Source organism: Molossus molossus, unplaced genomic scaffold (genome assembly GCF_014108415.1).
Source record: "Molossus molossus isolate mMolMol1 unplaced genomic scaffold, mMolMol1.p scaffold_m16_p_11, whole genome shotgun sequence".
In the NCBI taxonomy this organism is placed as follows: Eukaryota; Metazoa; Chordata; class Mammalia; order Chiroptera; family Molossidae; genus Molossus; species Molossus molossus.
In genome coordinates this window covers 67,435,038-67,448,060 of record NW_023425346.1, presented here as the reverse complement: position 1 = coordinate 67,448,060, position 13,023 = coordinate 67,435,038, and the positions used below count along the sequence as shown (strand labels likewise).

General features: G+C 41.0%; 1 protein-coding gene across 4 annotated transcripts in view; it reads right to left on the bottom strand.

Annotated features, from left to right (window-relative positions):
• NCKAP1 (NCK associated protein 1) overlaps positions 1 to 11,143 on the bottom strand; it is a 101,639-nt gene extending 90,496 nt beyond the window's left edge. For 2 of the 4 annotated variants that reach the window (XM_036254186.1, XM_036254188.1), the window contains exon 1: positions 10,322 to 10,467. In XM_036254186.1, the coding sequence (XP_036110079.1) occupies positions 10,322 to 10,429 (108 nt within the window). In that variant the 5' untranslated portion in view covers positions 10,430 to 10,467. Of the gene's footprint in view, positions 1 to 10,321 lie in introns of all 4 variants that reach the window. The other 2 variants (XM_036254185.1, XM_036254187.1) reach the window with 2 other exon arrangements.
• Positions 11,144 to 13,023: the final 1,880 nt, after the last annotated feature.

Below are 13,023 nucleotides of genomic sequence, written 5' to 3'. Positions count from 1 at the left end.
GGAGTGCCCGCCGTCCCATACAACAAAAAGTGGCAGGTTTGATTCCCGGTCCAGGCACATACTCAAGGTTGCAAGTCCAATCCCTGGTCGGGGCTCTTACAGAAAGCAGCTGATCATTGTTTCCCTCTTTCCCTCTCTCCCAATTCCTCTCCCTAAAATCAATTTTTAAAAAAATCAACTATCCATTCTAACAATATTAGTGATTATCAAATAATAAAAATGATAGCCTACTATACCCATTTCCCATGATCACAAACTTTACTGTGCAAGAATTTAATCAAGTTATTAAAATAATATTTATGAGAAGCTTTTCCTTCTTACACTGCAAACAAAAAAGAATATAATTTCCGCCCTGGCCAGTTTGGCTCAGCGGTTAGAGCGTCGGCCTGCGGTCCGGAGAGACCCGGGTTCGGTTCCCGCTAAGGGCATGTACTTCGGTTGCAGTTTGTCCCCGGCCCTGGTTGGTTGTGCGGGTGGCAGCCACTCGATGTGTCCCTTCACGTCGATGTTTCTCTCTCTCTCCCTTCCTCTCTCTCCCTCCCACTCTATCTGTACAAAAAATGGAAAAATATCCTCGGGTGAGGATAAAAAAAAAAAAAAAAAAAGAATATAATTTCCTTTCAATGGAAAAATAAATGGTTATATCATCTCCTTTCCTTGGAATTGATTTACCTTTTCCCCACACTGCTCAGTAAGTCGTATCTAAGCATACTACACTGGGAGGCAGTATGCCTTAAAGTTTAAGAACACAGACTGAAATAAGATTGATTGGGTTTCAATCTTCACCTCTTACTAGCCATGGGATCTTAATACATAATATCTCCTAAGTCTCAGTTTCTTCATGTGTAAATGGGGAAATTTGTACTTACCTCATAGGGTCATTATGAGGATTAAAAGAGAGATAAACAATGTACAGATTCAGCAAAAAGAATGGCACATAAGTGCTCTAAAAATGTTAACTGTTGTTAATAATAGTTATAATAATTATAATTACCCAAGTAAAAGTCTCATAAAGAGTAATAATAGAATAGTCTTTATCATAATATACAGACTAGCAATAGTGACTATAATTCTCTCTCCAAATCACAGTCCTTCATTTACCCTAAGTCTAAACATACCAAATTTGCTGTACTTATAGAAAACATGTAATGAGTTCTATGATAGGCTGTCCATCAAATCCTGGCTCAATCACTTCCTGTCTGTGTAACCATAAGAAGGTGATTTTACTTCTGTGTCTCAGTTTCTTCATCTCTTAAATAGGCAATAATAATTACAATCTACTGAAAAAAGTTTTTAGGCCCATTACATGAGTGTGTGTGTGCATGCATCTGTGTGTATACGTTTGTGTGCAGAATTTACAATGGCATTTGGCATTTCATGAGCATTCAAAAAATACCAATAAAAAATACAAGGATCATAGACACTATACAGAAGTACTAGGTCCCATTTTACTTTTTCTAAAACCAACTTACTTGATTTATCACTTAATGCCAATAGAGACACTTAGAGGGGAATACTCAGGCAAAAAGAAAAGAAAAAGTACAAGAAAAAAATAAATGACGACTGAAAGCTAACATCTAGGTAAATACATTCTGGCAAAAAGCAATACTTAATAATTCACTTAAGAAGGACTTCCTACTATACTAAAGCAATAGAGCGAAACTCCCAATTAACGAGATGTCTCCTTTTATGAAGATAATTTTTAGATAAAGTGGGAGGGAGGGAGGGAGGGAGGAAGAGAAGGAGGGAAAGAGAGAAACATTGATGTGAGAGAGACACACTGATTGGTTGCCTCTCATATGACCCCAATTGGAGCTGAGGATTGAATGTGCAACCCAGGTAATGTCCTTGACTGGGAATCAAACCCGTGACCCTTTGGTCCGTAAGCCAACACTCTAATCACTGAGCAAAACCAGCCAGGGCTTATTTTCTAATTTTTAAAATGATGAAAGTAATGCAGTGTGAAAATTTTCAATAAATATTGGAAAATCTAACAGGAGCAAAGCAAGCCTCAAATTCTAGTACTGGTGTTGAACTTTCCAATTTTTTTCTCACGTGTATCACCTATATTTTGGTCAACCATTCTGCTTGAACTTTCCCTTGGGCTTGAGTGGATGAAAAAAAGAAAGAGAGTACTCCACTGTTACAGTTTTGATTAAGAGGCTTGATAGAAAAGTATACTGAAATTATTGGAAATGCTTTAAAATTAATGTAATTTATCATTAACTATCTCTTCTTTTTTTTTTTTTTTTTTTTTTTTTAATCCTCACCCGAGGACATTTTTCCATTTTTTGTTCAGGTAGAGTGGGAGGGAGAGAGAGGAACAGAGAGAGAGAGAGAGAAACATCGATGTGAAAGGAACACATCGAGTGGCTGCCACCCTCACAACCGACCAGGGCTGGGGACAAACTGCAACCGAGGTACATGCCCTTAGCGGGAACCGAACCCGGGTCTCTCAGGACCGCAGGCCGACGCTCTAACCGCTGAGCCAAACCGGCCAGGGCTAACTATCTCTTCTTAATAAGAGCCAGTAATCACAAAATAAGAGATATGAATTAAGGTTGTTATTTTCGAAGCGCAAGTTCTGGAAAAAATCATGAACTTAAGGAATATTTCAACCCATTATATATATCAAAATCCATTATTAAAATTTTTAGTGATTCAGCCCTGGCCAGTTTGGCTCAGTGGTTAGAGCATCAGCCTGCAGTCCAGAGAGACCCGGGTTCGGTGACCGCTAAGGACACATACCTCGGTTGCAGTTTGTCCCCGGACCTGGTTGGGTTGTGCGGGTGGCAATCACTCAAGGTGTCCCTTTCACGCTGCTGTTTCTCTCTCTCTCTCTCCCTCCCACTCTATCTGAAAAAATATCAAAAAATGTCCTCAGGTGAGGATAAAAAAAAAAAAATTAGTGATTCAGCCCTGGCCAGTTTGGCTCAGCAGTAGAGCGTCAGCCCGCGGACCAATGAGTTGTGGGTTTGATTCCGGTCAAGGGCATGTACCACGGTTGCATACCTCTCATGTCAATGTTTCTCTCTCCCTCCCACTCTATCTGAAGATAAATAGAAAAATATCCTCAAATGAGGATTAAAAAAAATTTTAGGGATTCAAATGAGTTACTAATTACTATTCAATTCACAAGTTATTTCTATCACTGTTGCCCTTAAACATTTTTCAGGTTCCAATACACAGAAACATCTCAGTTTATAAAACAACGATGATCTATTATAGATTCTTAAAAGTGTTATATCTGGTCATACTTTTACTGTTCTAAAAAAGTTGCTCTTTAAAGGATTACTAACATACTTCTGAAATATAGTTATTTTGCACAAGCAGTAAGTAAATATCAAACTATAATATCAGGTAGTTAAAAGGAATAGTTAAGAAATGTTCCCTAAAAATGGTCTTGGGCCTGGTAAACGTGGCTCAGTTGGTTGAGTGTTGTCCCATGCACCAAGAGGTCACTGGTTTGATTTCCAGTCAGGGCACAAGCCCAGGCTGCAGGCTCGATTCCCAGTAAAGGGTGTGCAGAAGGCAGCCACTGACTAGAATTCAAAATGTAAAATGAAAAAAATGTATCTGAAATTTGAAAGTTAAAACCAAAATATCTCCAAGTGAGAAAATGATTGTACATATCCTTAAAATTAGGAAGATTAATGCTATTTCATTGTTTGTTTTAGTTTACGCTGTCCTTTCTATCTTATTATGTATTCTTGCCCGTTTAAGGAAAACTTCCTATTTTCTTTAGTATTAGCTGTATGGTTAGTCCTATTAGTTTGGCAACCAATCATTGTGTCTCTCTCACATCAATGTTTCTCTCTCTCTCTCTCTCTGTCTCCCTCCCTCACTCTATCTGAAGATAAATGGAAAAATATCCTTGGGAGAGGATTTAAAAATAACTATAATAATAATAATCAGCCAACGAATGCATTAATAAGAACAACAAATTGATGTTTCTGTCTCTCTCTGCCCCTCTCTCTCTTCTCCTCCCTCCCTTCATATCTCTCTCTCTAAAAATCAATAATCACTCTGGTATATTTATAGTATACTTAATGTTTTTTTTCATACAAATCCATACAAAGTTCATATAATGTAGTCTATAGTACAAAGTTATTTCTGTAATATAATTACATCTTTCTTTAAGGTTATTGTGTCTTCAAAATTTAATTATATCTCCCACAAGAACTTTACTAATGACTATAAATCTAATGACAAAAATAATTAAGAGCTCAGACTCAGAGGCCAAGAAATAAAGGTGCCAATCCAAATTCTTATTTTCTAGAGTAAGAACTGGGCAAATTACTTAACCCCTCCAAATTCAATTGTTTTATCTAAAAAATAAAAACATCACAGGTATAAGGATAAATAAAAAACAATCCAAATACTTAGCATATAGTAAGGTCTCAAGAAATGGCAGCTGGCATTACTTTTATTACACATTATTATTATTGGCTATAAAGAGATGAAACTAAATCTAGTAACATACAAATGTACATCTACTAATAAACGTGACCCCAAATTACTACTGAAATTTTACTTAATACTAACATTACTAGTAAATAATCAAACAAGAATATGAATTAGATTTTCAGTCAACCTAACCAATAAGGACAAGAACTTTCAATATTGACTAATTTTTTCATCTGGGTCTCATTTTTAACATATTGGATATAACTAGCTAAATATGTCCATGCCTTTAATTTTCTTAAAATTTAAGTATATAAGCAAAAGCTTAGGACCTCAATTTCATTTATATGTAAACTGCACCATGCTTTTTTTTCCCCTTCATTGATTTTGAGAGAGAGAGGAAGGGAAAGGGAGAGAGAGAAACATCAATGAGAGAAAACATCAACTGGATGCCTCCTGCATGCCCCCCACTGGGGACTGGGCCCACAACCTGGGCATGTGCCCCTGACCAGGAATCGAACCAGTGACCTCTTGGTGCATGGGTCAACACTCAACCACTGAGCCACACCGGCCGGGCCACCATGCTTTTTTAAATTTTATTTTTGTAAAGAACCTAATTTAATGATAATGTGAGAAAATACTCATGCACATATTAGCAATTATACAGAAAAGGGTATAAGTATATATGGCTTATTTTTAAAGTGGGAGATAGGCAAGCAAAGAATTTTTGAAGTCACACATTTCTGTTATGTTTGAGTTTTTGACAATAAATGTGTTACTTTTGTAATTATTTAAAAGTTTTAATATTTAAATTATTTAACAATTCCACAAAGAAAACACAAGATAATCTATCATTGCCACTTCAAAAATTAAAAATAGTATGTTAGGTATTTTTCAGAGATCTTTATCTCCTTAGCTTACCATCCAGCATAACAAGAATTATCAAATCCGCCCTGGCCGGTTTGGCTCAGCGGTTAGAGCGTCGGCCTGCGGTCCTGAGAGACCCGGGTTCGGTTCCCGCTAAGGGCACGTACCTCGGTTGCAGTTTGTCCCTGACCCTGGTCGGTTGTGCGGGTGGCAGCCACTCGATGTGTCCCTTTCACATCGATGTTTCTCTCTCTCTCTGTTCCTCTCTCCCCCCCGCACTCTACCTGAACAAAAAATGGAAAAATGTCCTCGGGTGAGGATGAAAAAAAAAAAAAAGAATTATCAAATCCTCATTTTTACAAGTAGCTTCCTTAATAATATATATAATTTAAATTCAGATTTATGGAGAGATAATATTTTATTCCTAACATGTTTAAGGCTCTTGATAATGAAATCCCACTGGGAGAAAAAAAAAATCTTATACTAATAACGAGTCTAGAATGTGCCACAATCCAGTCTTTAATACATGGTTCTAGCTCCTGATTAACCAACATAGAAAATAACAATCTAAATGAAGAGAAACATAACAGTGAAAGGGAGAACTGAAGCTGGTCCCCTCCTTTAACCTTGCACTGCACCCTTCAAATGAGTATTTTTTTCTTTCCTTTACATAAGAAGATACCAGCTAAGAACTTTTACTTTTACACTGCTATTCTATTAATTTTTCCTCATGAAATAAATGTATCCATAATCATGGGGAAAAGGCGGGGCGGGGGGGGATATTACTCTAATAAAAAAAAGGTAAATGTGTTGGAATCTGTAAAACTATTTCATTTATTTAAAAAGTTTGGGTGGGTCTTTTCTGTCCTTTAAAGTTGAGATAATAATCTAACACGAGAAAAAATATGCAAGTATTAACTGAGACCTTTTTGGTACAGAGTTTTCAAGTTCATGTTGGTGATAATGTAGGAAAAGAGAAGAAAAAAAAGTAAACAACAGAAATATTTTTAGACTCAGCAAAAATGTTTTCTTTTGGGATTTGGGAACATGTTTGCCAAACAACAGTAAAATTTCAGAAAAACACATGTTGCCCAAAAGATTGCTGAGACTCCTAAATAAAGATTCCTATCTTACATTCATAAACATTTTGTTAAACAACATTCACATTGTTATTTCTTTTATCTTCACAATCCAGTGAAGTAGGCATAGCATTACCATCCCTTATGACAGAAAACTGAGCTCAATTATTATCTAAAATGGGCCATAACTTCTACCCTGCTACTTGACAATGAACTTACAAGATAACATAATCAGAGCTGTTCCTATTACAATTACTTTTCTCCCATTTCACAGATGAGGAGAAATTAAGCTCAGGAAAGTCAAGACACCTACTCAATGTGAAAGGACTCTCGGTGACAGACTGAATATTGGAATGCAGGTCTCCTAACTTCTGGTCCAGTACTCTTTACCACCACCACCACACTGCCTGCCATGCCACATTAACAGGTATAAAAGCAGCCTGAAAAATATGTGAAAATCACTATATAAGTGAGCGGTATTATTAGGTGTAGAAAAGGGAAGATAAATTTTTAATAAAAAATAAAACTTAAGCCCTGGCCAGTTTGGCTCAGCGGTTAGAGCGTTGGCCTACGGTCCTGAGAGATCCGGGGTTCGGTTCCCGCTAAGGGCATGTACCTTGGTTGCAGTTTGTCCCGGGCCCTGGTTGGGTCGTGTGGGTGGCAACCACTCGATGTGTCCCTTTCACATCGATGTTTCTCTCTCTCTCTCTCTTCCTCTCTCTCCCTCCCACTCTATCTGAACAAAAAAAATGGAAAAAAATGTCCTCGGGTGAGGATAAAAAAAAATAAAAAAATAAAACTTAAGCCGGCTGGTGTGGCTCAGTTGTTGAGCGTCGACCCATTCACCAAAGAGGTCCCCGGTTCAATTCCCGATCAGGGCATATGCCCAGTTTGCGGGCCCAATTCCCAGTTTGCAGGGGGCATGCAGGAGGTGGCCAATCGATGCTCTCTCATCGATGTTTCTCTCTCTCCCTCTCAAAATTAATGAAGAAAAAAATTAAAAAATAAATAAAATAAACAAAACTTTAAGGGACTCAGAAAAAACTAAATTTAAATGTAAAACCTACCACTTTCATGTATTTTCCCTAAAATTCTCCTTTATGTGTTTCTACATCCCTGATCAGACAAGTTCCTTAAAATGTCCATAACCTGCACACATTAAGAACTCAAAAATTTTCCAACTGATGAAATTGTTTTCTTTAAAAAAAAAAGGGGGGGGGGGGACATTTTTCGGTAACCATGTTACATACCCCCTAATGAACATTAAAGCATATTATTCTTGGTTATTTGTCACTTAAGTATTTTTCATTGTGTATGCTCACTAAAATATTTCCACTGCATACCTCCAAGTGAAACAGAGCAAAGTAATCATATCTGATAGACAATCTAATGCACACATGCATTAATAAAGATATAATTGATTGACAGACGTATTATATATGGTGGAAGTTTTTTTTTGAGGACTATAAGAGACTGAGATTGAAAAGATTACATGGTTTATACTGTCATAAAAATGCAGACAGCATGAACCTTATAAACACATGGTGAACAGATCTTACTTTTTTTGGCAAGATTTCTGAACACATGTTTCAATCCTTAGCCAGCCTGGAAGATAGGCCAGTCTTACAGACACTTCTACACAGGCTAAAAGATTCAAAATCTATCTGATGTATTTGTACGCAAAATTATACAAGAAGATCAAACGCAAATCTATTATTATTAAAACTAGACCAAGGTTATATATATATACAGACACATTTATATGATATATCTATACACACACATATATACATATATATGTATATATAAAAAATAGATATTGTATTCATCCATTTCAACAAGGCCTAACTGAAGGCCTCATGGACCAGATAAAGCCCAAAGTATTAGTAATTCAAAAATGAGTAACGCTGTCCCTGCCTAGAGGGAATTCACAATAAGGCAAGGTAGACAAAATATTTTTGAACAAACTATAAATGTGCTAAGTGCTGAAATATAACATTTCAATAACTCAAAATATTTGACACTTGGATATAATAATTATATTCCACTCATTTTAAATTTGACTAGTTCAAGAATACAAGAGCCTGAAGTTTCTCAAAACAGGAAGTGAAAGAAAATACGCTTTTGAGAAAAAGCTGTGAACTGGAATTATAAAAATTCAAATTCTTAGAATTTAGTTTAATCTTACTTAATTTATGAAGGTAGAATATGTAAAGTTTGAGTGTATTTATACTATAAAAATGTATAATGAATGCTTTAAAAAAGGTATTTTGCCCATATCCCCCAATCACTTTTGATGTTACTCTCACTTCCTCTTTTGGAAACCATCATAACCATTTCCTTTAACCACAATACCACAGGTCTAGTAACTTTTAGTAATGTTTGACTTGCTTGTTTTTTTTGGATAAAGTTCATACAGAAACCAATTTCCAAGTTTGTTAAGGAGTGTAATCTCACAAAAAGGTTCCAGTAAATACAACCTGTAAGGAAAACTATCTGAAATTAAATTATTCCTAACCTACATAAAGTAATAACCGAGGCTCTTTGGTAAATGCACAGGGCTTCTATGCAACCACACTGAGCCCCTGCCACATAAAATGTAACAAACTATTAGGCACATTACTCTCCAGACTGCACTGGATTTAGAGACAATCAATTCTCTTTCATTCAGGTGAGCAACTAAGCTATCCTTATACAAAATTTATCTTTATTAAGCCAGGACAGTATTCTTCTTCAGAATTATAGTGTCTGCATCACATTGTTGAAATAAACCAGTTTTATACTTGAACCCACGATGATATTTAAAACAAAAAAAACACACAAAAAAACCGCTTAATTCAGCAGCCCTAATTTACAAGCATTGTGATTCTATTGCTATGATTAAACTAACACAAAATATTGGTGATATAGTAAAAGCCAACAATAATAATTACGAAGATAATGACATCAAATACACACTGGAAACTAAGGATCTATATTGTACCAAACATTTTCTTAATGTTCTCTTAATCAAATTCTTTAAACTTAGCAACCTTGTCTTACAAGAAAAAGATTTTGGTTGTTTTCTCCTAAGATAAAATAATGCATATTTGTTATATGTCTTTCCGTCTGTTTTTCTTAAGTCCAATTCAGGCTAACGTTCCTTAATCTGATGAAGCTGTGTAAAGAGTTTCAGTGGGCCTATTAGCGACAGCTACTGAAAGTATCAGAATATGCTATAGACCAGTGGTAATAGGAACCTATTTACAGTTTTTATTTCCAAAGAAACCAAACTTTAAGAAACGGTGTTCTGGTACTATTCGACTGGGGAGGAGGAGTGAGGAGGGAAGGTTGTTATTCCAGTTCTAGTGACTCACAGCCCAGAAGTGTTTCAGAAGAAAATTGGTTCCACCCTCACTTCCCCCTCCTCTCCGCCTTCGAAATGAAATAACTGCAAATCGTCAACACGCTCTCACATGGCTTTTATCTAGCGATCTAAAATAAAGTGGCAAAGTGAAGGGGCTGTGGAGTTCCTCCTGATGAGCCATTTCCTTCCCACATTCCTACACTTACCAAAAAAACTGAGGGGAAAACATTGCGATCGTCGCCAGCTTTCTACCGCTGAACCTCAGCTATGGAACACCCAAGTTTTCCTACCCCACCCCGATCCCGTCCACCCAGCACCCTCCCTTCTCCACTGACCCGCTCCGGGGCGCGGAGGCCGGGGAGGGGTGACGGCAGCAGCGGCGCCCCTCGCCCGGCGCCGGGCCCGGCCGGATCCCGCCGCTGGGGACGGGGAAATGGCTTCTCCCTGCCTCCGGCCGGCCGGCGAGCCGGCGAAGGAGGCGCCCGGGACTCCGCATTAGGCCGCGGCGCATCCCGGCGACGCCGAGATTTCGGCCCCGGGCGCCGCCCGCTGCCCCCACCCCAGGGCCTCCGTCCCTCCCCGGCCCGCCCGCCACCCCGCCGCGGCCTCGCCGGCCCGTGCGCACCTTCTTGATGTTGTAGAGGCGGGTGAGCATGCCGACGCCCCGGTCGTTGAGGATGGTGAGCTTCTCCGCCAGCTTCTGCTGACTGGGCTGCAGCACGGAGCGCGACATGATGGTGGTGGAGGTGGTGGTGGTGGTGGTGGTGCCGCCGCCGGCCTCCTCGCGCCCAGTCGCCGGCCCGCGGCCGCCGCAGCCTCTCTCGGGCCTCCTCCCCTCCCGCCCGCGACCTGCGCCTCAGGGCAGCGCGCCCATGGCCCTTGCGCCCCAATTCCGCGCCGGTGACAGAGCGAGCCGCGGCGGACGCCTAGGGGTCCCTTCCCCCGCAGCAGCCCGCGCCCCGCTGCCTCCTGGCTTCACCCGCCGCCCTTCCGTCCCCACCCCGGCGCTCTCCGCCCCAGCCCCCACCGAGCCGCCTTCCCGGGCTCCTCCACTAGGTGTGGCGGCGGCGGCGGCGGCGGCGTCTCCGCCGGCTGAGAACGAGGCCGCTTCCCGCAGCCCCGGACCAGCGCGCGGTCACCTGATCGGCCGCGCCGGCGCCCCCGCGAGGCCGGACGGGGAACTGCACCTGGGGGGCTGTCTCCCGCTCCGCCCCGCCTCGCCGCCGCCGCTCGGAACCCGGCGCCGGCCCAAATCCGGCCCGGCCCGCTCACTGCGCCTGTTTCCGGCAAGGGAGTCCTACACCGGGATCGAGTAAGATGTGTACGCTCGTTCCACTGTGCCCCGCACTCCACTCTCAAGTTCCCAAAAGTTGCCTTTCTGCACCCCTCCCCAAAGAAACCAGCAGAAGCCCGGGGGCGGCGGGGGAGGGCGCGGGTTTCGGAGAGTTCCACCCGGAGTGGCGCCCCCCGCTTGACAGACGCTCCGCGCGGAACACAGCAGATGTGCCCCGCGCTGCGGGCATCGCATCTCCCCGGCCCCACCCGCTCTCCCCCGCCTCCAGGCGATTTGGGAGACGGGAGGTCGGAAGCGAGGGCCACTCAAGTTCCTGAGATAATCCGAATCCGGAACGTGTCCAAGAGGAGCACCCATCCGGAAAAGACGCACATCGAGAGGCCCTGGCTTGTGGGAGGCAAAAAAAAATTTGTTCAATGCATGAAGGAACGGCTCCCATTTTTTTCTGGCCTCCACCCTAAATCCCACCCCTTCTTGGACACTTTTCCATCTCTGGTTCTTTCCCCCATCAGTTTCTTCCCAGCCACACTCCAAAGGCTACGTTCCCTCTGGTCAATATATTAGACATGGTTCCAAAAGTGAACACATCGAGGATTTAGGTAAATCGACTGGAGTTAGGAATTCCAGCCAAGAGGATTCAAGCTTCTTTGATATTTTTTGCCTTAATTTTCTTCCATGTGCTAACCTTTTCTATTATATTTATTGATCTTTAGTGAATGACAACATGTTCTGCCACTTTCAATAAAAGACATTCTAAGAGTAAATAAGCTGTCAATGGGTTGATCAAAACACTTTATGAACAGGACATTGCGATGAATAGTTTTAAAACATTTTTTAAAGCTATGGAAATCTTCATTTTACCAGAGAGAAATAGAGTGGACTGAATGGATTTTATTTAAAGGGCATTAAAAGAGTCCTACATCCACAAGGTCAATCATACCTGACCTTGTGCTTGTGTTTGAAGTTCTGTACATAGAACTTCATTACCCTGAATGAAGGCTTTATGCCTAAAGATTTTGTTTTGTAAAAATGCACACACATTAGAGAGGTCACACATTGAGCTATCATAAGTCAATAACACATTGGGGGATTTAATTTACCTGGTTAGTTTCCAACCTGATGGTTAAGATTTTAATTTAGAGGAAGCAAGCATCTGGAACTCTGTGAGAACAGACCTGGGAAAAGCCAGGCTGCATGAGGAGTTTGGGGCAGCCAGACAAAACAAAAAAAACCTGAAAGATGTTGAATGTTGGGGGGAAGTTGTGCTCTTCTAGGGGACCAAAACAAATGTAAATAAAGGAAGAATTACAGAGTCCCACCAACAAAAGATTATATTATTTTCTAGGTTTTTTCCCCCAGAAGTGCTGTATAGAGAAAAAAAGAAAATGGTACCATATTATAGTCTGAATACAATTATTACCCCTCAAGAAAAGCCACCATCATATTTTCATATGAACTTGAATGCTTCTAGCTGCTTATAACTCAGTCCCCAATAGAGGGAGAACACTGTAATACTGGTATCATTATTCAGTGTTTATTGTAACCAATTTTTAGACATATTGGCCCTACACTGATTGGAATATGTCTATTTGAGTTTTATTTTATTTTATTTTATCCTCACCCAAGGACATTTTTCCATTTTTTCGTTCAGACAGAGTGGGAGGGAGGGAGGGAGAGAGAGAGAGAGAGAGAGAAAGAGAAACATTGATGTGAAAGGGACACATCAAATGGTTGCCACCGACACTACCAACTAGGGCCGGAGACAAACTGCAACCGAGGTATGCGCCCTTAGCAGGAACCGAACCTGGGTCTCTCTGGACCACAGGCCGACGCTCTAACCACTGAGAAAAACCGGCCAGGGCAAGTTTTAAAAAGAGTAGGTGTAGCCCTAGCCAGAGTGGTTCAGTGGTTAGAGCACCTGCCTGTGCACCTGGGTTACAGGTTTGATCCTCAGCCAGGGGTGCATGTGGGAGGCAACCAAGTGATATTGATGTCTCTTTCTCTCTCTCTCTCTCTCTCTCTCTCTCTCTCTC